General features: G+C 36.8%; 1 protein-coding gene across 13 annotated transcripts in view; it reads right to left on the bottom strand.

The window, feature by feature from the left end:
* Positions 1-849: 849 nt before the first annotated feature.
* The window catches only part of ALG5 (ALG5, dolichyl-phosphate beta-glucosyltransferase), a 26,570-nt gene continuing 2,638 nt past the window's right edge, over positions 850-24,781 (bottom strand). Inside the window, exons 1-10 of one of the 13 annotated variants that reach the window (XM_026089956.1) lie at positions 24,701-24,721; positions 23,827-23,998; positions 22,484-22,530; positions 21,717-21,785; positions 20,127-20,219; positions 18,334-18,447; positions 16,952-17,011; positions 13,414-13,565; positions 3,245-3,330; positions 850-2,164 (exon numbers count right to left, since the gene is read on the bottom strand). In XM_026089956.1, coding sequence (XP_025945741.1) covers positions 2,052-2,164; positions 3,245-3,330; positions 13,414-13,565; positions 16,952-17,011; positions 18,334-18,447; positions 20,127-20,219; positions 21,717-21,785; positions 22,484-22,530; positions 23,827-23,992 — 900 coding nt within the window. In that variant the 5' untranslated portion in view covers positions 23,993-23,998; positions 24,701-24,721 and the 3' untranslated portion in view covers positions 850-2,051. Of the gene's footprint in view, positions 2,165-3,244; positions 3,331-7,422; positions 7,662-9,342; positions 9,432-9,742; positions 9,849-13,413; positions 13,566-16,112; positions 16,219-16,951; positions 17,012-18,333; positions 18,448-20,126; positions 20,220-21,716; positions 21,786-22,483; positions 22,531-23,826; positions 23,999-24,557; positions 24,676-24,700; positions 24,722-24,781 lie in introns of those variants that run through there. The other 12 variants (XM_026089955.1, XM_026089952.1, XM_026089950.1 and 9 more) reach the window with 12 other exon arrangements.

Below are 24,781 nucleotides of genomic sequence, written 5' to 3'. Positions count from 1 at the left end.
TCAAAATGTTTTTCAGGCATGGTTTGGGAGTCAGTGCAGTTCAAGGACTATCTCCAAGAGACAGTCTGGATATGGCAAAGGAGAGGGGAGCCTTAGTCATATGGATGTGAGCTCTATCATGTCTGTTGACTTCAGGGCCAGAGAACAGACTCTGGACTATGAAGCGATACAGTGAGCTTTATGCATGGCTCAAATTCACAGAAAGCATGAGATTTCCTTGTCAACAAGTTCTAGTATCAACACAAGAAAACTAAAAGATAGCAAGTCTAGCATCACCTCTGCATCTCTGAGCTGGAAGATGGCAAATATTCTGTGGGAATGATATATATGTACAGGAGTTTTTAGAGGAGACAGCTCACTAAGGAGAGAGCTACTGGAGAATTTATCCGCCAAGTTTTAGAAAGACTTTGTAGAAAACACTTTTTTTTTTTTTTTTAATATCGATTACACTAGCACCTCATTTCCAAGCTTTGGCATCCTGTTTAAAAGCACACGTTCTAAAAGAACAGGTCATCAGATGTTTACTTATCACGGGGAAATAATGCATCACCTAAGCCTCATCATTTGAAAAAGGTGAACTATTTCAGTCAAAATTTTGAAGTACAATTTTAAGGTAAAACATCAGGAAAATTTAAGGGAACTGTTTTTGAGAACTGGCTGACAACTTAATTATGGGCACAGCTATCACTCTCGAAGTCTGATCAGAGCAATTCACTTTACCAGAACTGAGAARCTGGTATTTTAATCCAGCAATGGCAGCAAGGAGTCATGTGATTGATTCTGCAAAAGTGAGAGAGATGTATGTGGAGTAGGCAGAATATCAAAGAGAATGAAGCCTACAAAATAAACTGAACATATTTTTTGAGAATTTATTCCAACACTTCAGTTTATAGAAAACTGAGGTAACCTTAATAGGAGCAAAACCCAATATTGCGTAATAGAGTTGGCAGAAGGAAGAAGAGAAATTACCAATTAAATATGCCAAGATAAAACTGTACCCACTTCATGCTTTAAGCATGTTCAGATTTGTACGTGCTTCCAAAAGAAAGACAAGTTTAGTTTGTTGGCAGTCCACAGCTATATAGTTTTGAAAGCATTATTTAAAGTTGTATTCTGTAATAGGGTATGACATTACTAAGAAAAGATACTTTTTCCCCCCTCTGATCTCATTTGAAGCATGAGAACTTCAAATTGGCATTGCTAATGCACAGGCCCCCAATGTACACTGGGTCTCATTTTCGTATGCTCTGAATTACTTTTCCATGCCCTTTTTACTACAGATTTGGAGATGCCAAGGACTCCTAGCCTTGAACATACAGTATTCATTAGTATGCAAGAAACAAATCTATTTATAAAAGACAACATTTTAAAATGAAATGTGCTTTCTCTTGAAACTTCTACAGTCAGTGGAGACAATCTAAAGTTTGATCTCAGACAAACTATTTTGGCTTCAGACAAGAACATTTGGAATGTCAAGAAACTACTGAAAGTTCTTAGAACAGCCTTATGAACATTATTTTTATAACTCAGGAAAACCCATTAATGTTTCCCATAACATTGAATCTAAATATGCATCAGCATGAAGTATGATTGATCATTCCAAGCTGCAATATGGCTGTAAATTTCCATATACTACAGAAACAAATGGTTGTGGCCATTTACAACAGACAGAATATTGCACCTTGTAGAATATACAATGCCTCTTTTCAACATGTACGAATTTTACTAGTAGGAATTCTGAATGTATGATGAGACAAAAGCAGATGTATTTATTTATGTGAATGAATTTATATAAGACCTGTTGAAGCTACTATTCAATATAATAAAAACCTGATTACCAGATAAAGAAAATCTTTTGAGAAATGCTTTCTCTTTTCTAAACATTATACAAGTTCCCCATTGACAATCTTATAAAACACATACATGTTGCAGAAATGACGCATACAACAGGAGCAATGAAGATTACCTCAGCTTTCATCACCATTTTGCTTCATTGAAACTGTTCACATGTTCCATTAAGTATAATAATACATTTGGAGAATGTAAATAACCTAATTATATTTTCTTTTTTCAAGCTGCCAGGCACCAGTCATATATCGCAGTCGTATAAAAAGAAGATCCCTGCCCATCTGCAGCCAGCTCCAAAAGGGAACCAGCTTAGAACCTGTGATTAATGAAGAAGAAAATCAGAAGGACATTGTTAGAAAAAATGAACATTGGCAAGACACACATTTAACTAGTCATGAATCTCTGCATTGTCAGTACATTCAGCTTAGACCTTAATTTTAATAAAAATTTATACAGCAAGAATTATTGCCTTATAGTAATTACATCATACAATGAGTGGGAGATTCTAGCTTGGAAGCAGTGCAGCACAGTAACTCAACACATGCCACAGAATGTATATGGTCTTCTCTGCTGGACAAGGTTTTGTTCAGGTAAATAAGAACCTGAATGCTAATAACTAGGCAAATTGTTTCTGAGTGACTTGGGAGACTTACAGCAATAGCACAAATGCACCAATCTTCAGGTAATGTAAGGAACCCAGACCATTAAACTAATTTCTTTTCCATCTCTGCTAGCATTCATGCCAGGTGCACCAAAAGAAAGCATTCCCTTTTCTAGTAAAGTTGGCTGAGGATGTTCTGTACTTGCTTGCTTGCTCCTGTTCCCCCCACCCCTCATCACTGTTGCAGTTTATTATACTTTTAGTTGTTCAGGGGTTGTGTTGTAGAGAAGAAGTCCAGGTTAAAAAAATTAAATGAAGAAAAAGGAATAGCACTTGATGGGAAGGGATAAATGAGCTGAATAAATGAAGCAGTCAGCTGGAGACAAGTACCTCTTCAGCTGGCTTTACTACTAAGAGGTACTTGCTTCCAGCTGCCTGACAACACAACCCCTGAACACCTAAATGTAAAATGCTTCCTGCACACAGGTCTTCTACAATTGCAGTAATTTTGTTAGGACATTACAGCAAGAGGATGTGCCAAAGAAGTACTACTTTGCCCTAGCAGTATAATTATGTACATTTGTCTCCAGTGGGAATGCACAGTTTCTCTCCTTTGCTGCTACTCCTGTGCCTACAATCCCATGCCTCGTCCGTAAGGCTGGCAAGGACACAAAATTGGACAGTCATATAAGGAAGGAGGTTGGATAAAATCTGACTCACTCTGGGAAGAGACTTGGATATTTTATTCTGGATTGACACTTAAGAGATTTTATAAAATATAAACAATTTAATTACCTTCAATTTCAGTCCAGTTGACAGCAACTTCTGCTATAGGTATTCTCAAGTGCTGAGCTATATAAAGAAGTTCCACATCAAATGCCCTGAAGTAGAACAGGAAATAACAAATATGGTGATATTTATTTTCAGAAGAAAGATGGTAGCACTGTCAATTAAATCTCTAGCCTGATACAACTTAAAGCGCTTGGTGCGCAGCTATGAAATTGATACCAATGCTCTAAAGGTCAGATGCACATGAATGGGAAATTAGTTATACRACTGAATGACTCAGAAAATAGCCAATATACATATGACAATACTTCACTGCATCCTGTTTTTAAAGGTATGTGTTATGCAGTGCTCAGACCACTGCTCGCTTTCCATTTAGTCACAACCATGATTTAGACATTTTTAAAGACCAAGGCAGTCTAATGTGCAACGTCAATCTACATCTCTAGCACCTTCATCGAAGGGGACTACCTGCTGTGGCTTTATGATGATTTGATGCTTTCTCCTTGTTTTCTCTAAGTCAAGAATAAAGGCAGCAGCACATAAGTGATCTGAGAAGGTACTCTGCAGTAACAGAGCCTGAATAACAGTTGTAATTTAGCCAGTGACCATTTAACATATAACACACAAGCTCTTTCGAGAAAGAGGACCCAAACCTCTCTTCTCAAAGCTAATGCTTTAACAACCAGACTTCGCAGTCAGGTCCTCTTTCACTCACCAGTGAGTTTTGAAGATTCTGCCACATAGCTAAACTTCATCAGGAAGCTGAAGGGCTTCCTTTTCCTTCAGAACATGAGGTATCCTCATGGATATGGCACCCTCAAGGGAAGCATGAGATGTGAATTTGAAATTCCTTATGGCAAGAAGAGACAGTCTACAGACCTTCCCTTTTACTGTTAAAGCGTTAGTTCTGCATGTACATGAGTGCATCCAGAGACTATTTGCTGTGGCAGGGAATATGTTTTGATACTGTCGAAACCTAAGCAAACCAGCTTGACACCTCGTAACAAAAAATCCTGAGGAAATCAGGTATAGCTAATAGGGGAACCTGCCTGTGTACGCTTGTAGCCAACAGTGCTGCAAAAAAAATGCCTCCCTTTGGAAGTCACAGTAGTTGAATGCTCATATGTGGAATCAATATTACATAAAAAGGATGCACTGCTAGCACTAAAAATGTCAGGTGTCTAAGAGAGTTTCATGCTCAGAGTACCAGATTCATTTAGACTGCAGTTTGAAGTTTAAATAAAAAAAAAAGACAGGTAGAATCTCAAACACGCACAGCCTCTCCAACACATTTCACATTGACTCAGGTCTCATCATAGTGTGACATGAACTTATTTCACTGGCAAAGCTGCCTTAAGCAGTTCTGACCTTCCTTCATCCACTCTCTCTTCTGCTTTGACCTCTCATTTTTGTTGGCACAACTGTTTGTAGGCTGTGCAGCAATGTGACTTGGGGAAGAGAACCTACACAGGCAGCCAAGCTCTGCTACCCCCCAATTTGTCAAAATATGCCTTAATTCTCTCCGTTCTCTGCACAGAGAATTGTCTATTCCATTCTTTCAACCATATGCTCAACTTGATCTTCAGGATCTGAGGCACTAAGGCATTTGATGTTACAAAAGTGCTTTGGCAACCACAGCTTATATTCTTCATGTAGAAATCAACATGTAAAATAATCAGTAGCTACTATTGACAAGGGAAAAAGCAAATCACAATTATAAAGTTTTTGGTTAGGTTTCTTAAAATTATTAATTGCTAGGTCTTTATTTTTCCCCCTTTATACTCCTCAATTGCCAGTAGGAGTGTTTCTGTTTCTTAACTGATTTCTAATCATTAGAATTTAAGGCACATGAAAAAAGTCTTTTGCCACTGGAGAAAATACATGCAACAGAAAACTAACATTATTCCCTCATGCTTCAAGTGTTGCTCGGATTCAAGTCATTAGTAATCCCTTTGACACAACTATGGAACAGAAAGGTGAACAGGAACCTTCTGATGAAATTATAACCAGTCCAGCAGCAACCTGAACACACACTGTATGTGCATATTACAGGAAAACTACTGCTATCACTCTGGACCACATTAAAAGATGTAAAAGCAGTGTAAATAAAGGTTATCTACAGAGACTACACAATTGTTTTGTATAGAGAATTTAGAACCTCTTTGTAAGTCTGATTTTGATTAGGACACAGGCCTTTTAATTGCCACAAAACAGTTACAGGAATAAACTAATGTTTTTTCTCAGTGAACTGCATCTGCTCCAAGTGGCCTTGCTACTTCACTGTTTTTCTTCCAAATGAGGGTTGAATATTATTTTATTAATTATGCCATGGTCTCTTTTACTGAAATTGTATTATTTGTTTTTTTGCTGACATTTTACATTCGTAAGCCAAAAAACGTGTACACCTTTGAATGTCTATGAGTCATGTGTATTAGAGTAAATCTAATTTTGTAATACTACTTAACTGACTAAAAATCTTAAGAGACACAGAATATTTGTCTGATGAATTATACTATATGAGCTGCTCTAAAAATATTACTTCATAAAATATTAGCCTAGTGAACTAATAGTCATTTGCAGCAATTTCTATGGATAACCAATTACTGGAATGTCAGCACATACAAAATACATCACAGTAGAGCAACATTAAATAGTTTGGTGAACTACAGTGTTCAAAGTAAAAGATGAACAACACAGGAATGAATCAGGTTGAACACTGACATCAGTTACATGTGGCAGCCATCTGCATAATGGTGAACGTATCCCGAAATTTAAACTCCCCTACTCAAAGATGAAAGGAAAAAGACTTCTGTAACATACTGCTGGGATACTACCCTGCCACCTTCAGTGTACCCAATATGTGCACTAGAAGAGTTAACAGGGGAATACAGGTTGCAGTATATTCAGTACACTGATGGTATTACACTCCTATTGCAGATACCAGATCCAGATAGTACAAAAGAACTCAGTTTCCATATTCGGGATTTAAGTGTGGGTATGTCAGCTGGAGCCTATTCTAGAGAAGATCAAAGAAACACTAGTGGATGAGCTGGTGAGTGCAATACAAGYGTTTGACATGAAGCAGCAAGTCATCCATTTGTGACTACCATGTGACAGAACCACTGTTGGAAATAGCAGGGAATTATTCACACCATGTATTTCAGAGGCTCATGCTGTAGACGGTGGAAGTAAAAGCCTCTGGGCAGGGGGAACACAGTTCAGACTATCTTAAGTTTGAGTCTAAGCTGAATGAATTCCTAGAAAAGCTTAATGCACTTTCCTGATCATATAAAAAGTTCAGGCTCCAACTTAAGCACCTGAAGTTAGACACCCAAAATACACGGTGCAAACAACTTCCCCATCTATTTCTAATAGTGGCTCTATTATGTGTTAATTTACACAAATATGAATTGTAAAATACAGAAAGGGGAGAACTTTTTCATATGGTTGTGTTTAAGCTGAGGAGTACTTTTGCTTAAGTTATAATTTAAGACTATGCTGGCTAAAATTTGGTTGAACCCCAAGTCAGTAGGGTATTTAACTGAATTCAACCTTTTTAAAGCGAACGCTTAAAATGTTTCAGCTTATAAAATATCTATACTGCAAACTTACTCTGTATTTTGAAATTGCAGTTAGGCTTTTTTGGTGGTGAGTCACCACTGATACTAAGTGTTTCAAATTCCAAAATCAGGCCTTCAGCTATACTGTTATAACAGGAATTTAGACTTTCTACAATCAAAATGATGTGTTCTTCCAGCAGACTCTTGAAGTGGGGACACAACTTTCAATGGCCAAAGAGTTTTAAGAATGAAATATGCTGTCAAGAGGATTAAACCGCCAATACAGTTGTAGTTCTACTGGGGCTTTTGAAAGCCCACATAAGCCTGCCAAGAGGAGGACTTTTTACTTCAAGATGAAACAGACATAGTTATAACAGCATGATATTTTTGTGTAGATTAGACATTCATAAACAATTCTACYGGTCATGCAGAAAACCAGGAAAAAACAATTCATTCCACTGTTCGTGTTGGTCTAAATGGCCAAAAGAATGGAAAAAAATCCCCACTGCTACAGGAAGCAGATTTATATAATATGAATGTTGATTTTTCTGTAATTCTTATATTTAGACTCACATTTAGAGATTAGTGACAAATTACAGAAATAAACATTAATATTTTTAAAAATTCACTAGCTCAGTACAAGTGTGAAATATGATGGCTTGTTCACTGCACGTCATTTTTATAGACAAACGTAATAACCAAGATCTTTTTTCTTTTTATCCAATCAGTGATCTGCTGATTTGCTTAAAATCATTATAAATTGTCAATCACAAGACTGTGCCAATCAAGACAGGACTAGAACTGTGTTTGAAATTTCCCTCATTTGACCAATATTCCAGATAGGACAGTAACCGCTGCCATCTCTAGTTTCCTTATGTAAGGAAAGACATTTTCAGGCTAGAAGAAAATTTACCGTATTTCTCCTAGTCAAAAGAAGTCAATGAGAAAATTTTAGATAGGAAAATTCTCCCAGTGAGGCCATCTAATTTTCCAGTTTTCCTCCTGTGCATTATAATTCAATATAAAAAAAATTACATCTTTCAGGTCAAGACTGTAGATGCAGAAACAGAGCTTCTTTTGGAATCTGGAAGTGAGTAATTCCAACTGTCTCTATTATGCTTTTAAAATATCCCTTTTAATTTTCTTTTAAGTTTTAATTTAAAAAATGTGCTCCATCCATTTCTGAAAAATAGATTAGTGGTGTAATCAGATTCAGAACCTAAAACACAAAGCATATGCTCTCTGTTCAAAAGGTTGCTCATTTCAAACTAATGTCAAAACTTTGCTATTTAGAAAGTAAATTTCAAAAACATTTGGTTTATACTGGTATGTATACAGCCAGCTTTCAAAAGGGCAGTTAAACAAAAAAAAGTCAATGAAAATACCAAAAGAAAAAAAAAAAAAACTTATTTAGGATGTGATAACGATTTCTTAGTATCAAAAATATACTTTCCAGCATCTATTAATTTTCAAATGCTTTCCAAATTTTAGAGTTAGATTAAAAAAACCCTTTTGGAGATAACTTGGTCTCTCTTTGGAAGTATTGCTGCATGGCCCTCATCCCCTAATGAAGAAATACCTTTCCTTGTATATTTCAGTTTGCTCTCAAGATTCCCTAAATATAGGCATCTACACACCAAATTCCACACAGGAAGTAGACAACTGTGCTCTCAAACTTCTAGAATTTTTAACATTAAAGAGGTGATATTTAATTCAACATCAACTGGAAGAGAAAGAACATGCTGAAAGAAGAAAAAATTGGAGACATGAGCAAACAGTTTTTCATTCCTAATCTAGCCGAAATAGAGTTATTTCTTGGTGATTGTGAAACTGTCAATGACACACAGAAGATCATATAAAGGACAGTCTTGACATATTCCCCTCTTTTGCATATGAAAGGCAAACATGGAAACACAAGGCTCCAGTTAATAGGTGGTCCTGATGAAACACTGAAAACACCATAAGCATTTCTTTCTGGTGTCTCTGATAGCAATTTAAATGTGGAAACTTAAAATTTTTTCAGCCTGTCCAATCTAGCAGCAGGATAGCTATGTTGTTTACATTGCCATATTTATTGCCAGGGTGCAAGCTTCCAGGAAAGAGAATGTGCTCCCAACACTCACTCTTTGAGTGAGGTATGTTAACAGCCTGCTGAGAGACATAGAAATAAAACTTCTCTTATCTCTTGGATAAGTGTTGCTCTCTCTTTTGGAGAAGTATTGACAACAACCAACACTTCAAGGCAATCTCCTACTGCCCAGTGCTAATTCAGCATGTGCGGTCTCTTGTATGCAACAAAATCTACTGAATTCCTTCATCTAAAGGGAAGGATTCTTTAGGCTTTGCCTACAGAAACAACTGCCACTGTCAATATAGTCACCAGTCTTCCCCCTACTCTACTTCTTTCAGGATTTACTGCATGGTTTATCCTTTTGATAAAATGGAGGCGCCAGTAAGATGAAAATTTTTTCTTGAGATATTACTACACTAGGAGAGTGGAATTTACCTTGCTGAACTTTATTCACCTGCAGTACAGATACTTACCTATGCACAAATTATCTAGACTCCCTTTATAGTCAAGGGCAGGAAACAGGCACTTGTAGGCTGCATTTCATCTGGCATATTTTAGACGTCTATATTAAGATGAAATGAATTACACCCTCCTTCCATTGCTTGTGATGGCAGACTAAATAACTAGTAGATACACTCAAGATGTGATGAGGCAAATCCTGTCCTTTTTAGGCACATATTTATATTCTAATTGAACTATAAGCTTAAAAGTTCAGGGCAGGGATTATTATATAACCAAATTTATAGCCATTTTATATTAACACCATGAACAAATATGTTATGCATTAATGTTTGGTCTAAGTATTTATTATGTTCTTGCATGAGAACTCGCTTAGATCATTAATACCTCAAAAAAATCTGAACTTGACCGAACCTCAAGCAGAAAGGATACATGAGGCTTCCGCAGAAGCTGAATGGCCTTTATCCTCTCAAACAGCTCTCCACACATGCAAGTCCAGCAAGGGGGGGCACTGCAGAGACTAGATATAGGCGGGGTTATGGTTCTCAGATGGATATGACCTTATTAAATGCTGTTTGTTTGTTGAATACTCCCCAGCACTCTCCTCCATTACCACAGTATCTAAGCACTGACCACACTAAACTGAATTTTTTCTTTCAATACCTAACAGAGTGCCACTTCCCTAATGGGAAATTAACTAATTTCTTCAGATGTCAGAAAGACACCAATGTAGTGGAGCAGAGATGGTAACAAACCCAGACTTCAGAGTCTCTTGTCTAGYGACAAGAAAGTGGTTTCTCTCCAATCCCCAGCTGATGGTCTCAGTATGGATGAGTTGCTGTGTGACCCACTCAAGGACTCCCTACTGTTCCAAGTCAGCAGAAAGATAACAGACTACTGATTTTATTAGGCAACTGTAAGAGGGGGCTATTTTAATTCTCTTACACCTTCACTCAAACTCATGACATGTACCAAAACCTCCATGGCACAAAGTCAAAACAGTTTTTTTTTCTTTACATATATATTATGCAATGGAAATGTATCGGGGCGAGTTTTGCTTAAAATAAGTTTTCATTTTGGGATTATTTCAGAATATTACAATACTAAATACAAAGGAATTTGATGTATGGTTCTATGGGATGCATTATGTTTCCAAGCAAGTAAATAACTGAACCTACTAATGAAATATGGAATATTTTGTGATTTAACATAGAGCAAAACTTAGCTTTCTGGGAAGGAAAGAAAAAAAAAAAAAAAGACAACAAAAAGCCCTACCCCAAAGCCTACCCGGCTGCTCTCAAGGAACAAAGCAAGTTGTTCTGTAAGTATTAGGATTAACAAATTCTTGTTTCTTACACACCTGATAGCCCTACATCATTTCCCACTGCAATTATCCCAGCTGCCCTCTCAACACCACAGACATTTCACTTATGACTGCCCTTTCCTCTGATACACCCACTTTCCCCACATTCTCTTGCCTCCCAATCTGCTAGTTTATTTCCAGGTCTCCCAGATAATAACTGGAAAAGGTACAGCACTCTGTTTCATGTGCTGAAATGTCAGCTTCCAGTTACACAGGCTGAATGGCTAGCTATGAATCTAACAATAAGTAACTTTCGAGTCTGTATTGTAGCCTTTTCTTCAGCAATGCACTGATCTGAACCTCTCTCCTCTACTTGGCTTTCAGCTTCCACCAAACTTGCTGAAACTTTCCATGTTTGAGATCTCCACTGTTCTGTCAAATTTGGTTGAAATTAGACAATAGGTATGAAAATAAAGGGAGAGGAGCACAGGGACTGGCTGATGGACAGATGAGGAGAAAAACAGATAATACATTGCCTGTTTTGGCAGAAAACTAAACCAAACAACAACAACAAAAAACCTTACTGTTTTAGGCAAATTTGTTGCTTGGAAGTATTTAGAGAGCTGTTTTTTGGAAGAATTTGAGTTGCCCTTTTCTTCACTAGCAAAGTAAACATTGTTCATCACCAACCAGTAAGTCACAGATAAATATGAAAACATTTATGGGATTATTTTATGGATTATTATAAATGAAAGAGCAAGAACAGAAGTTTAATTTTGCAGCAGCACATATAAGCACAACAAATTGGCACACCAAAACCTGAAGTTCTGGTGTGTTCCACACTAGCAATAAAACTACTATAAAATGAGTTAGCAATATCCCTTTTTCACTGCTTCTATTCCTGGATAGTGGGGTGCAGATAACAATGTACAGCATATAATCAGTTTTGCTCTTTTGTTCCTTTGTTGCTAAAGAATCTTAGAGTGGCAAAAGAAAGTCTGTTAAAGGATTTTTTTTTTAATTTAATCTGAATGTTTTATTGAGTATGGCTGACCAATAACTAGAGTTATATTCAAAATTGTTCAGTTTCAGAGTAAGACCGATGATTGCATTTTTACTGATTAAGGTGATTATCCTCATTCATTTCTTTCAGTATTTCTTCTTGAAACAATTAATTCAAAAAAGGCAGTAAAGTTAAATAACAATTTTGAGATGTGCACTTTAGGGCTTTGAATACATGTTTAGCCACATATTTAGAAAATTCTGGAATATGAAGGATTCAATAACAGTTTACACAGTTTTATAGATTAAGCTTGAAGCATAAATTATGTTTCTGCTATAGTTTTCCTTAGGGCAATTACCAAACCACTCAGCTAGGAAAGTGATTTTTCCGAATGCTGAGTGTCCACAATTACAGACTGAATTCAACAAAAGCTCTGTATTACACACCAGACTTGTACACCCAAACACTACCTTTGCAAACCCATTCTGAAAGAGCAACACAGGTTGGCTATCACTATCAAAACTCAAGCTAAAACTAGATGTATTGGCTTGGACTAGGATTGTGGGATCATACRCATTTTTGTATGGGAACATTGCTCAGTAATTCTACTCCTTGCCAGCAAACAGTACTCTGTGAGAGATTTTCTTGGATGAACACAGTAGTTTGAAAAGATTTGATTATACTTAATTAAGCCTGGGAACTGTCACCATCCTTTTTAGCAATAGTTGTGGTGTAGAAAATTTACAGAAATTATGGTATTTATGTGGAAACAGCGTTTCATTGTCTTAACAGCAGTCATCACTATGTCAATATCATAAGGAACTATTCTAGCTAAATTATAATGAGACAGCTCTAAAGCAATTCGAGCGGTATACATCATTTTCTGCTGTCTTAAATTTATGAGATTTATCAGTAGCCCTCTCTTATTAAAAAGGAAATAAGGAAATAAGCAATGAGTAGGTGTTTCCTTTCCCTTTAAGCCTTTTGTGACTACAGCAACTTATCAGATAGGGATTTTAGGAAARATACTTTGGTTCGTATGCACTAATTGTGAAGTTGTATTGCATAGAAATAGACTAGTCAAAGTTTCGAATTGGGCTAGTAACTCTCTCAACTCATATCATTATAAGAGGTTCTCTCCATTCCTTACATTGCTTGCATGGCTTGTATCTATAAAATGAGAGAGGAATCTCTGAAGTAGGGAAATGACTACAACAGAACAATAAAATGTTGTTTGTTTAGGGTTTCTCCTGGGGGGGGGGGTGGTGAGGGAAGACAAGAGTTCTTAGAATTTTGTTTGCTCCCTTCTCTAAACCAATTACCTCTTATAAGGCAAAAATAAATGTCCTTCTTCTGAGTATTACACAACTTTCTATACCACATGCCAAAGTAAATGAGCTTGCAAGGAGTCAACTGTCACGATCCAAAATTTCAGTACTGCAGTCTTACAAACCTTCTCATAGTTTACCTTGAATTCTATTTAAAAGCAAAACTTAGTAAGCCATCTCTTCTCCTGTCACAAGAGATTGAACTCAAATACACGACAATTTCCAAAAGTGTATCTTAATAACAGAATTCCTAGCAAATAGCAAGATATTTTAGCATAACAAGAAATCTAAAGTGCCACACAAGTAGTACTATAATTTGTTAAGACCATTGAGCAGCTAGGATTTATACATAGACATGACATGCTTTATTGTAAATGTTGATGTTAGCTTTTCAAAACTACATTTAATTGGGGGGCAGGGAGAGTGAGAAAAAAAAAGAAAAGGCATTTACCAGCGTTCTATATGAAGAGTTGAAAAAGTCTGTGCAGCAGCTTCTCTGGTTAAAAGTTTAAATCCACACTGCGTGTCCCTGATCTCTTTGACACAGAGAAACCATACAAGGAAATGGAACCCATACATAAGAAGAGTTCGGAAGTAAGAGCGCTGTGAACAAAAGGCAAGAAGTTAGATGGCTTCATTTATATGGTGAGCAAAAAGTTTGAAAAGAGCTGGCTTAAAAGACAATAATTCTGTTTTGTAACGGCTTTCAAAGTTTATGAACTGTTTTTATTTGGCACTGGAACAAAATCTGAACTTTTCAATTGTTACAGCAAAACAGAATCACAGCTGAAAAGGAAGGCTTGCCAGTTAAGCCCATGGGTAGGATACCGGCCTAGAATATGAAAAGTCCAAGGTCTTGGCCCTGCTTTCCTTAATTCACAGCACCTTTTCATTTTGGATAATACCATATTAAGTAGAGTAGGAATCTGAATTTCAGGTCATGAATGGGACAGTCATAATGTCTTCTCTGTGATTCTCTGGGAATTGGGGGTGCCAAGATGGGAAGAATGAAGGAGGAGGGGAAATTCATACTACATCCTCTACGTGCTACTTAAATGCTGTTTTTTTTTCTGTCTAGTTTTCTGTTTTCATAAAACTTTGTTGAACAGGTCCAACAGATTCAAAAGTTACCATGAAAGATGATGGAGAACAAACCCGGCAGGACTGCATAAAAACTGTTTTTCCTCAAGAATACACACTAAAAACTAAACAGGTTTCCAGCTACTGCTCTAACACAAAAATTAGAGTTTTATATTATTCCTAAAAACACCAAACAGAAGCATCCCTTGTTGTTTGCAACACAATTCTTTCATTCAAGATCCAATGATCTTTAGAGCTTACACACAGTGTTAAGACACTTGGGGGAATGCAATTAGGAGACTGCAGCTTTTTGCAGTATATGATGGACCAAGCAACAAACAGAATCAAAGTAACAGCTGATATATACGATATTCTTTCATTTTTTATTTCCAGCAACGATTCACAGTCACTTCTGTTCTTTTGCAAAGATATTTAATGTTCCTGGTAAACATTTTCCCAGTCTACTCTTTGGTTACACTTTTGTTCTTGATGTAATAATCATATGGTATGTTTGCCCATATAAGCCAGAGGCTGAACTCTGGGTTTGAAGATGTCCTTCCTAGGCTTGTGCAGACAGCTTCTAAAGAACTATAACTTAGATCCACAAATCACTTAGGAACTCACTGCAGGTCTTAAGTTGATTTTAGGTTCTTGCATCCAAGATTAGAAGCTAAACATGCAAAATCTTTGGGAGCCAACATTTTAGCTGGTAAACATCTCTGGATGATAAGAGATGCCTTTAAAACTACTCATTACAAATTTCAGTTGAAAAATGAGAAGATGTTCAACTTATTACATAATAGCCTAGTGCTGAGAGCACTTACTCAGGAAGTGAGACTTCTCTTTACGGACTTCCAATTTTTCCATTGGCTTAAGAGAATTCAAATTCCTATCTTGGGCCTCTCAGAAAAGCATTCTAGGACCAGGGTAACAGCAGGTCTGGTGTGGACTCTTTGCCTCTTTTGGTGAAGGTGGACCACCATGCGACCACAAATGCAAGGCTACTAGTGCCAAAAGGAAAGCAGCAAGAGGTTGTATGACCGCCATCCAATCAAACTGTGCACTTCATGAAGAGGAGCTCCCAGGTTATGTTCATTGCTCCAGGACTACTTATGCATATCATACTAAGGACTCACTAAAATACATTAACAGTTTTGTAAACAGAACAGAAACCTTGATCTCAAGAGATCAAGTTTAAGGGTGAAATGCTGGTCTTAATCATAAATCCCTTACAGCTACACATCACAGCATCATTCTACTGTTCTAGATACTACTAAACCCAGAGAGAAATCCTGATCTCTCGAAAACCATTCTGTAATTTTTATACCTATTGCACTACAAAACAGATTCTTTTCAATGTTAGAGTGGTAAAGGCAGTCTTTTCTTTCTGGTCTAGGGATATCTAGGGTGATGAAACGGGTTACATATTTTAAAGAGCAATACTACCTAAACAGTTAATGATTCTTTTATGATAAAGTCAGAAGTAAGGGGAGAAACAAGAAGCAAAGGAGAGGCACACACCTCCTGAAAAATCATGTTTTTGCCTTAAGAAAAAATTCTGCTCCAAATACTCCCTCATCTGGCAAGACTTTCAAAGATGGAAAGAGATATGAATGCATTGTAGAAATTTTATTTATATCCAAAGCCTTAAAATGACCACACAATGAGAGATGTTTTCTGGACTCAAATTTACCAGCTACATGCTCTACATGTACCAGCAACATTTCTAGGATACGCTGACTGTGCAGCTAAAATTAATGCAAAGAGTGTATTCTGTGCTATAAGCATGTAAGTACCACATCAAAGATTTATCCTCATTTCTGAAAAAGATGAAGGGTTTCTTTTTTGTGAGGATGCTAACATTCAAACACTACTACTTATAAGAACTTTCTCCAGTGCACTGTAACACTCCAATGCTACCTGATAAACCAGAAGAAAAAAATTAAAAGATATAACAGGGGTTGAACACCACCAGTGTGAMTTCTCTTGGACTTTTGCAACTATTTGAGTGTTTGCGTATATACTTTAGAAAGATTTCAAGTATTAAACATCAGTATAAACAAAGCTTACTCTTGAGAACATTCAACATGAGCACATCCAATGATGCTGAAGACATTAGTCCAGCAATGTGTCTGTTGCAATATGAGTTCCATGCCTGTGCTTTGTCAGCTACTGTCTGCCAAGACATCAGAAAACCAGATGCAAGATAAAGCCATGTGCCTGTGCATCACTGTTTATTCCACAAGAGCCACATACTGAATAGTACTGTCTGTGCATTCAAAACTCAAAAATTTCACTATGAGTAACACAGAAAAATTACAGCATTTTGCTGTGGATTGAGATACTCTTCAAACAGTTTATTGCTAAGTATCCCTAATTCAGTTTGAACACGTCTCAAAATCTGCGAATCAACAAGCTCTTGCACTGGAAGTGAATCAATAAAAATTGTCAGTTGTCTTCTACCTCAGTCCCAGTATTGGCAAAATACGCACACACATGCGCAGAAACCATTCCAGTGTAGGAGCTTTAACTCATCAGTAAAACAACCATGAACTCCTACAGATTGTGCCTAAAATTTTACATTTAAATAACACGAAACAAAAATGGTTTCTTGCTACCAATTATATCAGGGATTTGAAGTCCTGCTTGTAAGATGTTCTCAACTAGAAAAATTAAATCCTTAAAATTGAAACAGTAACTGAAACCAGTGCAARGTTGGTGATGCCTGAAATCTAGAAGAACACATCCTTTGTATATGCTTGAGTATATGCTAGACTTATGACAAGTTTTCCCTACTTTTAGCTTCCACTCTTTTACAAATTCTTCTTATTTATTTGTAAAATCTGAATAGTAGAATCAAATAATGGAAATGTCTAAGCACTAGTACTCTGCAGGAAAGGGAAACATACCTTTGCTATTGATTCCTTCTCCAGATGAGCTCTAGAACCACAGGAAATAGCCATCTGGTTCTGCACAGAAATACAAATTTAAGACTTGTCAGTTAAACTACTGTTTGAGGTTCCCCATGAAACCTTCGAGAGTGATTATAGATGTATAATAAAAACTTCAAAGCAGTACATCTTTCTGCTTCCTGTAGCTGCACTTTTTATACTGCTGGATTCTGGGGCTAAAATAAATCTTTTTCCACAATTAACAGACCAGCTAAGGTTTATTGCATTTTGTACACGGCACATATAAATTACTGCAGTTTATTCATGTCTGGTTCAGCTTACATTGTTCCTCCGAGGTAGGCAGACAGCAAACGTACTGAACAGCACACATAACATTAAGTGCCTAGGCATGCTTAATGCATATAGGTATGTTTGCCCTAAACATTACACTGTGAAAGGGATAGCAGAATGTTTCACTGATGTATTTTCAAACAAATAAAATGCCATGGTATCAGTCAAAATACCATCTCAAATTAAATCAAAAGAGATGATCCAAATGGAAGATTTAAAATTATTCTCATGCTACTCCTTCTTGCATAGGATACCTCAAACCTGCTACATTTGGGAGCATGTGAGAGATGCTGGAGAACCAGCAGCTGCTGCTGTCTTGGCAGTGGAGCATCAGGGAAATACTGCCACCCTGTGGCTCTGCGACTTGGGGTACCGCTTTCTTCCACACTGGCACACCTGTTAGATATTCCCTTGGAAGGCTGCATATCACTTTCTGCATTTTGGAAACTAGCTAAAAAGTACTTCATTGTTCTGCCTTTAAACACTAGGTCAATAGAAGTAAGTCTCAGTTCTTTCAAATCAAGCACCTGAAAGATAACAGCTATCCAGGGAGAAGCTCTTATTTCACAGTGTTTTGGTTTTTTTTTTTTTTTTGGTTGCAATAGAAGTTCTTTACAAATAATGTGATTAAACTGACAACTCCTAGAAAAGAGAATCTATATAAAATAGGGTGAAATTAAGCTGCRTCTTTAGAGCTAAATAGGATGACATCAGATGAAAATAAAATATAAAACCCAGCTAACAAACCAAAAAATRTTTTTAAGTGAGTAGGCAACACATGGCATTTATACAGAGTATAATAACTACAAATGAAAAATGTTAAATAGAACATTATGTACTGCACTGAAAGAGGCACCATGAATGCAGAGGAGGTAAGAACTCAGGGGAAGCTATCTATTGACAGCCCATTGTTGCAATTTCAAAACCTCAGCTCTTCAGAATGTATCTAAATTTTTCACTGGATCTCAATGAACTTAGGTTAAAGGGAATTATGACAATCAATCTATATGCACGTGTATTACACTAAAACCATAAGAACTTGTACTCACAGGCCACGGCTGAAGATTTTGTAGACCTTCTTCTACTTTTTCAATATCTGGAAATTTTGTAGCTCCATCTGCATCAGCCATCAGAATTTTTTCCCCCCGAGAACTAAAGACACCCTGCAATTGAAACAGTTAATAAAAAACTACACCTTTTAAATCAGTATTTGTCATGATAAGCTAGCTGCAAAACATTGCAGAAACTTAGTGTAGTAATTGKAGTAGTAGTATCACAGAAATTGAACACAGCAGGTGATTCTTAATATTTTGCTACTAACTACAATTAATTAATTTATATTGCAACAATGCCTAGAGACTTCACATACTGATCAGTGTTCCACAATGATAAATAATGCATAAACACAGCAGAGTAACAGTCCCTCTCCTGAAGAGCTTACAAACTAAAAGCTTTGCAAACTAAAATCCTGAGAGATAACAAGTTAAATATACAGTTAGCTATACAGGGAAGCACAAAGAAGCAGTGATTAGCAACTGTCGCTGCACTGGATAGCTTTTCTTTGTCATCTAAGCTATGCTGCTTTGTCAGTCTAGTGCCATGGAAAGGAGGATGCAGTGCTACCTTCTAACAGAGTTTCAACAGTAATGAACAGAGAATACTTCTCAAAACTAATTTAAAATAAAGCACAGTGTCATTGCAAATGACCTGTGACAAAGAAGATCTTGTAGCTTATTTTGCCATATTCTTAGTCAGATCTTTGACAATTTTTGAAGGGGTCCAAATAGGAAAACAGTATGACAGTGCTTTTGGCAAACCCACTAACCGAGCACATGTGATTTAATAAATACACCCACTCTACATTCTGCAATGTAAAACTATCACACAGTCATTCTCCTTCTCCTAGAATAACTGAAAAATGATATTCCTTACAAGAACTCAGTACTTTAATTTTATGTGTTCTCTATTTCCTATAGTTACTGGTGTTTCATAAGAAAACCCTTGAACTGACCCATTAAACATTTAAGCTTTACTGAGACAGTCAGTGAAGGAAAAAAAGAAAAAAGAAAGAAAAAAAGAAAAAGATTTTTGAAATCATAAATTCAACACCTAATTAATTCTAAAGCGTGCAGTTGTTATTAGGCTAGTAGAGGCTGTGAAAACCCATAAATCATACCCACCTCTTACTAAAAATAACATGGCATTTACCCTAGGAGGGAACGTTCCTTTTAAATTTGTAACAGTTATTTTATTGGACATGATGATTTTATGATTTTATACAAAATCTATGTGCACATCAATACGTGAAAGCATGAAGTGTGCCCCTTCTACCATCAAGTGCAGTTGATAACACTGGACTTCAGTGAATATGAACTTTCTTGGAGGAAAGTGCTAGTTCATTAGCCATTTTTTAAAGTTAGAACTACAAGCTGGAAAGCAATGTTTGCAAATTGAGCTGTACTTTCTTTACAAAAGTTTTATTTAAATCTAATTTTTTTTGTTTTTGCTTTTTAAATGCAGGGCTATTTCTAAGCAGAACTAACAGGAATATGAAGTTCAAGTCCAATACTTAAAAAAACAAAACAAAACAAAACCCTTTTGAATTCTCATATGAAAAGAATTCTTCGTTACTGGCCTTCCCAGGTAGAGAATATTGTTTTCAAGATCTAAAATAAGCTTACTTTGTAAAGTGTTTTTGCCTTAATTTATGGAGCCTGTTTTCAGTTTTCCTATAATCATTTTGTTAATGTATTAAATTCAAAACTTCCATCAACACAGCTGTATCACCTGCATATGGGGCACAACTCGTTCAAATAGAGAAGGAGATGAAAGCATCAGTTACCATCCTGACTGCTCCTCCTTTCCCTCGATTTTTTACCAAAGAAAGCACTCGCACTTTGTCGCTTCCATATTTCTCGCAGTACTTCAGCGCAACCTAACAGACACAAAAAAACAGCATAAAACAAAAACAGGAATCAAGGTAGAAGTTTTCATTTGCTCACCATTTTTTTTAAAATTCAATAGCACAGAGTTATAGTCACTTCAGTCTGCACAAATATATTGCCCAGAGATTGCTGAAGTCTGTTCAGGAAAATAAAAACCAGTTCACAGTGAACACAAGACTGAAAAAGATAGTCATGTTCAATAAGAACAGGATATTCCCCCTAGATCCTGTTTTCCCTGTCTCACCAAAGTCTAAAAAACTCAATACTGATGTAGTTTATATAATACTATCATAGGCCTTTTATATTAACACCTATAGCTAGTCGAAGAAATATAATTTCCTACTAGTGCTACCTATTTCCCATTTGTTTCACTGTCATCTGTGGTTTGAAGAAAAACTTCAGAAAGGTTTAAAATCCCATTCACACTGCAGGGATGTGCACTTTTGGTCCATGCTGTGAGGAAGAAAAAACAAGAGTTTTCTCCTCTAATCTTTTCCAAAGGTTGCCTCAAATCCTTGCAAGTTCAGAGATCCATGGCGACTGTGGGCTGTTAGAAATGATGCTAGAAGGAATGCAAGGAAGACAAATATACATGCACAATCCTTAACAGACAAGCTTAAGAGAAGGAAATGAAAAAGCAGCACTCATGTTAGTAGCTGACCCAAGCATCCATCAATAGTTAAACAAAATTCAAGTTGGTCAGCCTTCACTTACACTGACATTCATCAAGTAGAAACAGAAGAATGCAGAACTATTTTGAAAATCACTACCACTGGCAATGGGATTTTTAAGTGAACAATTTCATGATCACAGCAAACTATGTTATAACATATTAAAAAAGACTAAAATGACAGTTAAAAAGAGAAGCACAGAGAAGGATGAACAGGCATTCTTGAAAGGGGAGAAATTCTGAAAAAAAAGAGTGAAAATTTGGAGAGAAACTCTCCGCCCTAGGCTTATTGATGCTGTCATAAGATAATGAATTACAAATTATAATGTTCTTGAGGTGACACTGTGGAAGTGGTAGTGTACTTGTGGAGCTGTAATGCTTTGGAATATCATTCCATGAATGGTATGGGAAAAGAGCTACAGAACATGTTGGCCACTCTGTCCATTACAGTATAAATCAGCTATTTTGAAAGGCTTCTTAGCTTCACTAAGCTTAGTATTTGCATCATTATGCACATGTAGAATATTTCAGATGAAATTTGATGAAGTTAAAAATAGAATTTCAGCTGCAGGAAAGCGGCTGTCACATGAGCCAATCACGAATAATAGCATTTGCAAAAGAGTTAGATGTGTGTGCATGTGACATCTATATGCATGCAGGATAATGACAGAAAGTGTTCAGAAACCAAAATTTTAATTACCAAGTAGAGAAAATTATTCGAGTACCAAAATGTAAGGACAAAACATTGTTATGGTTCACAAATGCAGTATATAAACCCATACATTCAATTACTTGGTAAGAAACTGCTCTTTCTTACCTTTGTGGTTTGATCTTTACTACCATCGTCAACCACTATTACTTCATAAGTGAATGAAGGATCTTGCTTCTGAAAATAAAAAAAGAAACAATGCATTTGATACAGCCTTTTCAGTAGGTAGCACATCTCTCAAACATCAGTGTTCTTTTCTCCCTAGCACCTTCTCATTTGTGTTTACAGACAGGCACCAATATGATGCAGTAAATTTGTTAAGATGGCAATTACAGTTGAAGAATTTTACCATTTAGATGTCTGCTCCATTACCATTAGCTTGTCATATTTTTCCTCAGCTACCATCTAGCACTGAAAAATCAATTTATTGAAAAAGGGCATGTGAAAGATCAGAACATCACTGTTAAAAAACAAACAAAAACCCAACAAACACCCCCCACCCCACCCCCAAACCTTCATAATGGGYTTCCTAACCAGATAACCAATCCTAACAAAGAACAAATGTTTAAAAATATTGGAGGCACAAACCAGGTTGTAGTTTAGAGAGTTAAATTCTGGTTAATTCTTAATTTCTATCTTGGATACATATCTTGCATGTAAATTTTTGTCATAGTACAATAGTTAATTAAATTTTTACTTAATTAAAAAATACCTTCCAGCATTCAATCCTAAAATAACTGACAAGAGACAGAGGCATTACTTCTAAGCAGCTAAAGTTATGTTTTAACATATAACAAAATAATCAAGTGACTAGATCACAGACTTGTACATAATACACAGAAAAATAGTGAATTCTGAATGCAAAATGAAAATACCTGTCTTTTTTCTAGATAATCCAAAGCTTCATCCATCATAAGAGGCACTACAGAAAAGGTGGAGGAGCTCAGGTTAGTAGATATAACAAGCTAAACACCAAGACCACCAACGAGCACACGCGCAAGCAAGCTGACAACAACTGCAAAGCTAAGGAGAGCAAGCTGCTTCATTCATAAAACACTAACTTCAGTAAACAAATTTAGCACCCACAATTCTAAGTCCTGTCCTTTCTGAATATGAAAAGAATAATGAAAAAATCCATATCTAAGGGGAAATAAACATTTCTTTGAAGATCAAAACCAACTTCCTATTTTGAAATATGTAATCCTCTAGATAGTATTAAAGAAAAAAAAACATTAGCTGTGGTTCATCCTGCAAACCAGTGTTGACTAATCTTTTGGTATTTAAAAGAGGTGACAGAATTCAGCAAGAGAAATTTCTAATACTAGTCAGTATCATGTATTCTCTTACTAACGCTGCTGGCCCAGATGCTTTAGGCACCTAACAGGCACTACTTTTGCAGCTGATTTATCTGTAGATTAGAAAGATATTCAATCTCATGGTGGTCTTTGCAGTATATGCTCATTCCTGAGCACATCTCAGGTGATTATTCTATCTCTGAAAAGAGAGAAGGCTACATGAAAATCATGTGAAATGTAYTAAATCCTTGCTCACAGAAAGCGAGTGTCTGAGAACCAGGACTGTCATCAGTCCCTGGAATACACTGGACTCTAGAAAGTGCCAGGGCTACCCTGCAGTCTAGGCACACATTATTTGCCAACATCCCTTGTCACAGAATCCTGAACAGCTCAGTATTTTCACTTCACCAGGAAAGGGGATGACAATGTGTGCTACCATGTCAACCACAAGTAGACCTTCAGAGCTTGATGCTTTCTTATCCCATTAGAAAGCCTTCACCTTTTAGCACCATATGAATGGCCAAGCCAAAAGTCAAACAAAAACCCATGAAGTCATCCTTTTTCTGCCCGAAGCTGCTGCTGTTTGTTTCAGAGTGGGAAATTCTCAAATCAAGTTTAAAAGTCCTTTTCTACTTCTCTACTTACAACATCTACAGGGGAATAAGCAGCTACTTTGTTGTGCTTTATTTTAATATAGAGCATTCTTACAACTAACTTTTGTTGCTAAATATAGCAAGAGGCAAATTATACAGTTTCTTAATTCTGAAATTCAATGTATTTGGACTGGTTTCTGGAAACTGGGCACAACATCGGACACATAATCTAGCCTGCCAAAATCTACTGCTAACATAAACTAACCTCTGCATTATTAGAGTAATAACAGATAGATTTTCTTCTTTTTCTCAAAACAAGAAAAATCTTACACCGATCTTCCTCATTGTATGAAGGCACAACAACAGAGAGCTCTCTTGTAGGGGGATCATGTATACTTGGTACAGATTCTTTCCTGCCTTCAGCAGTTATGAAGAACTTCTCTTCTTCATGTCGGTGAAGGGTTGGCATTTTTATGGCAGTTATGTGAGCAATCATACAAATCTGTGAAGAAAAAAAAACCCCAAGAAAGTCTTTGAGCACTGTTTAYAGATTAATGTTCCATTAAAGGTTTGTCCAGCTGTTGCAATATGCTACAACAGGAAAATCAAATATAGTTCAGTAATGAAGTGGCTTAACGATGCAGTATTTCATCTGCTGACCATATCATGCAGGACCAAAACCTTCTTATGCTGCTTGCTTACTCCATTTTACCTAATCTGGACACAGTTAGTATCACTGGCTTGTTTCTGTTTTCAGCCGGAAAGCACTTCTGAAGATGTGGTCCAAGCCCCACTATACCTTCTCCAAGCAACCTGTAATAGCACTAGCTCACGCTGCCTCCGATTCCACACAGAGCCACTGAAGCRGATGGCATTACTCATGAGCATAGCCAGCCACAGTTTGCAAAAATCACTCTTCTGCCTAGCTAAAATAAATCACTAAAGCTTGCTTTCTGAAGTACTTTTATTCGGGAACAATATATACACAGTACTCCTGATTAGCAGCAGCATTTCAGTTTCCCAGCATCACAGGTCTCAAACTTGCATCATAGTTTATTTACCCAGAAAGAGCCAACATCCCTAAGTGATTAAGATGCAAAAAGCATCACCAGGGTATTCTACAAGAAATACGAAACAAGTAAAAAGCACTCCATTTTTAGCTCTTTTACAAGACGTTACAGCAACGCGGCTGGCRAAAACACACAAAAATGTTCAGAGCGAAGCCGCTGCCAGCCGCTGCGGAAACAACGTCCTGCGCAAGCCGCCCCGCCGCCCGCCCCCGGGG

Source organism: Apteryx rowi, unplaced genomic scaffold (assembly GCF_003343035.1).
Source record: "Apteryx rowi isolate R43461 unplaced genomic scaffold, aptRow1 scaffold_839, whole genome shotgun sequence".
NCBI lineage: Eukaryota > Metazoa > Chordata > Aves > Apterygiformes > Apterygidae > Apteryx > Apteryx rowi.
Note: the sequence above shows the minus strand (reverse complement) of the source record. Positions and strands in the feature narration are given on the sequence as shown.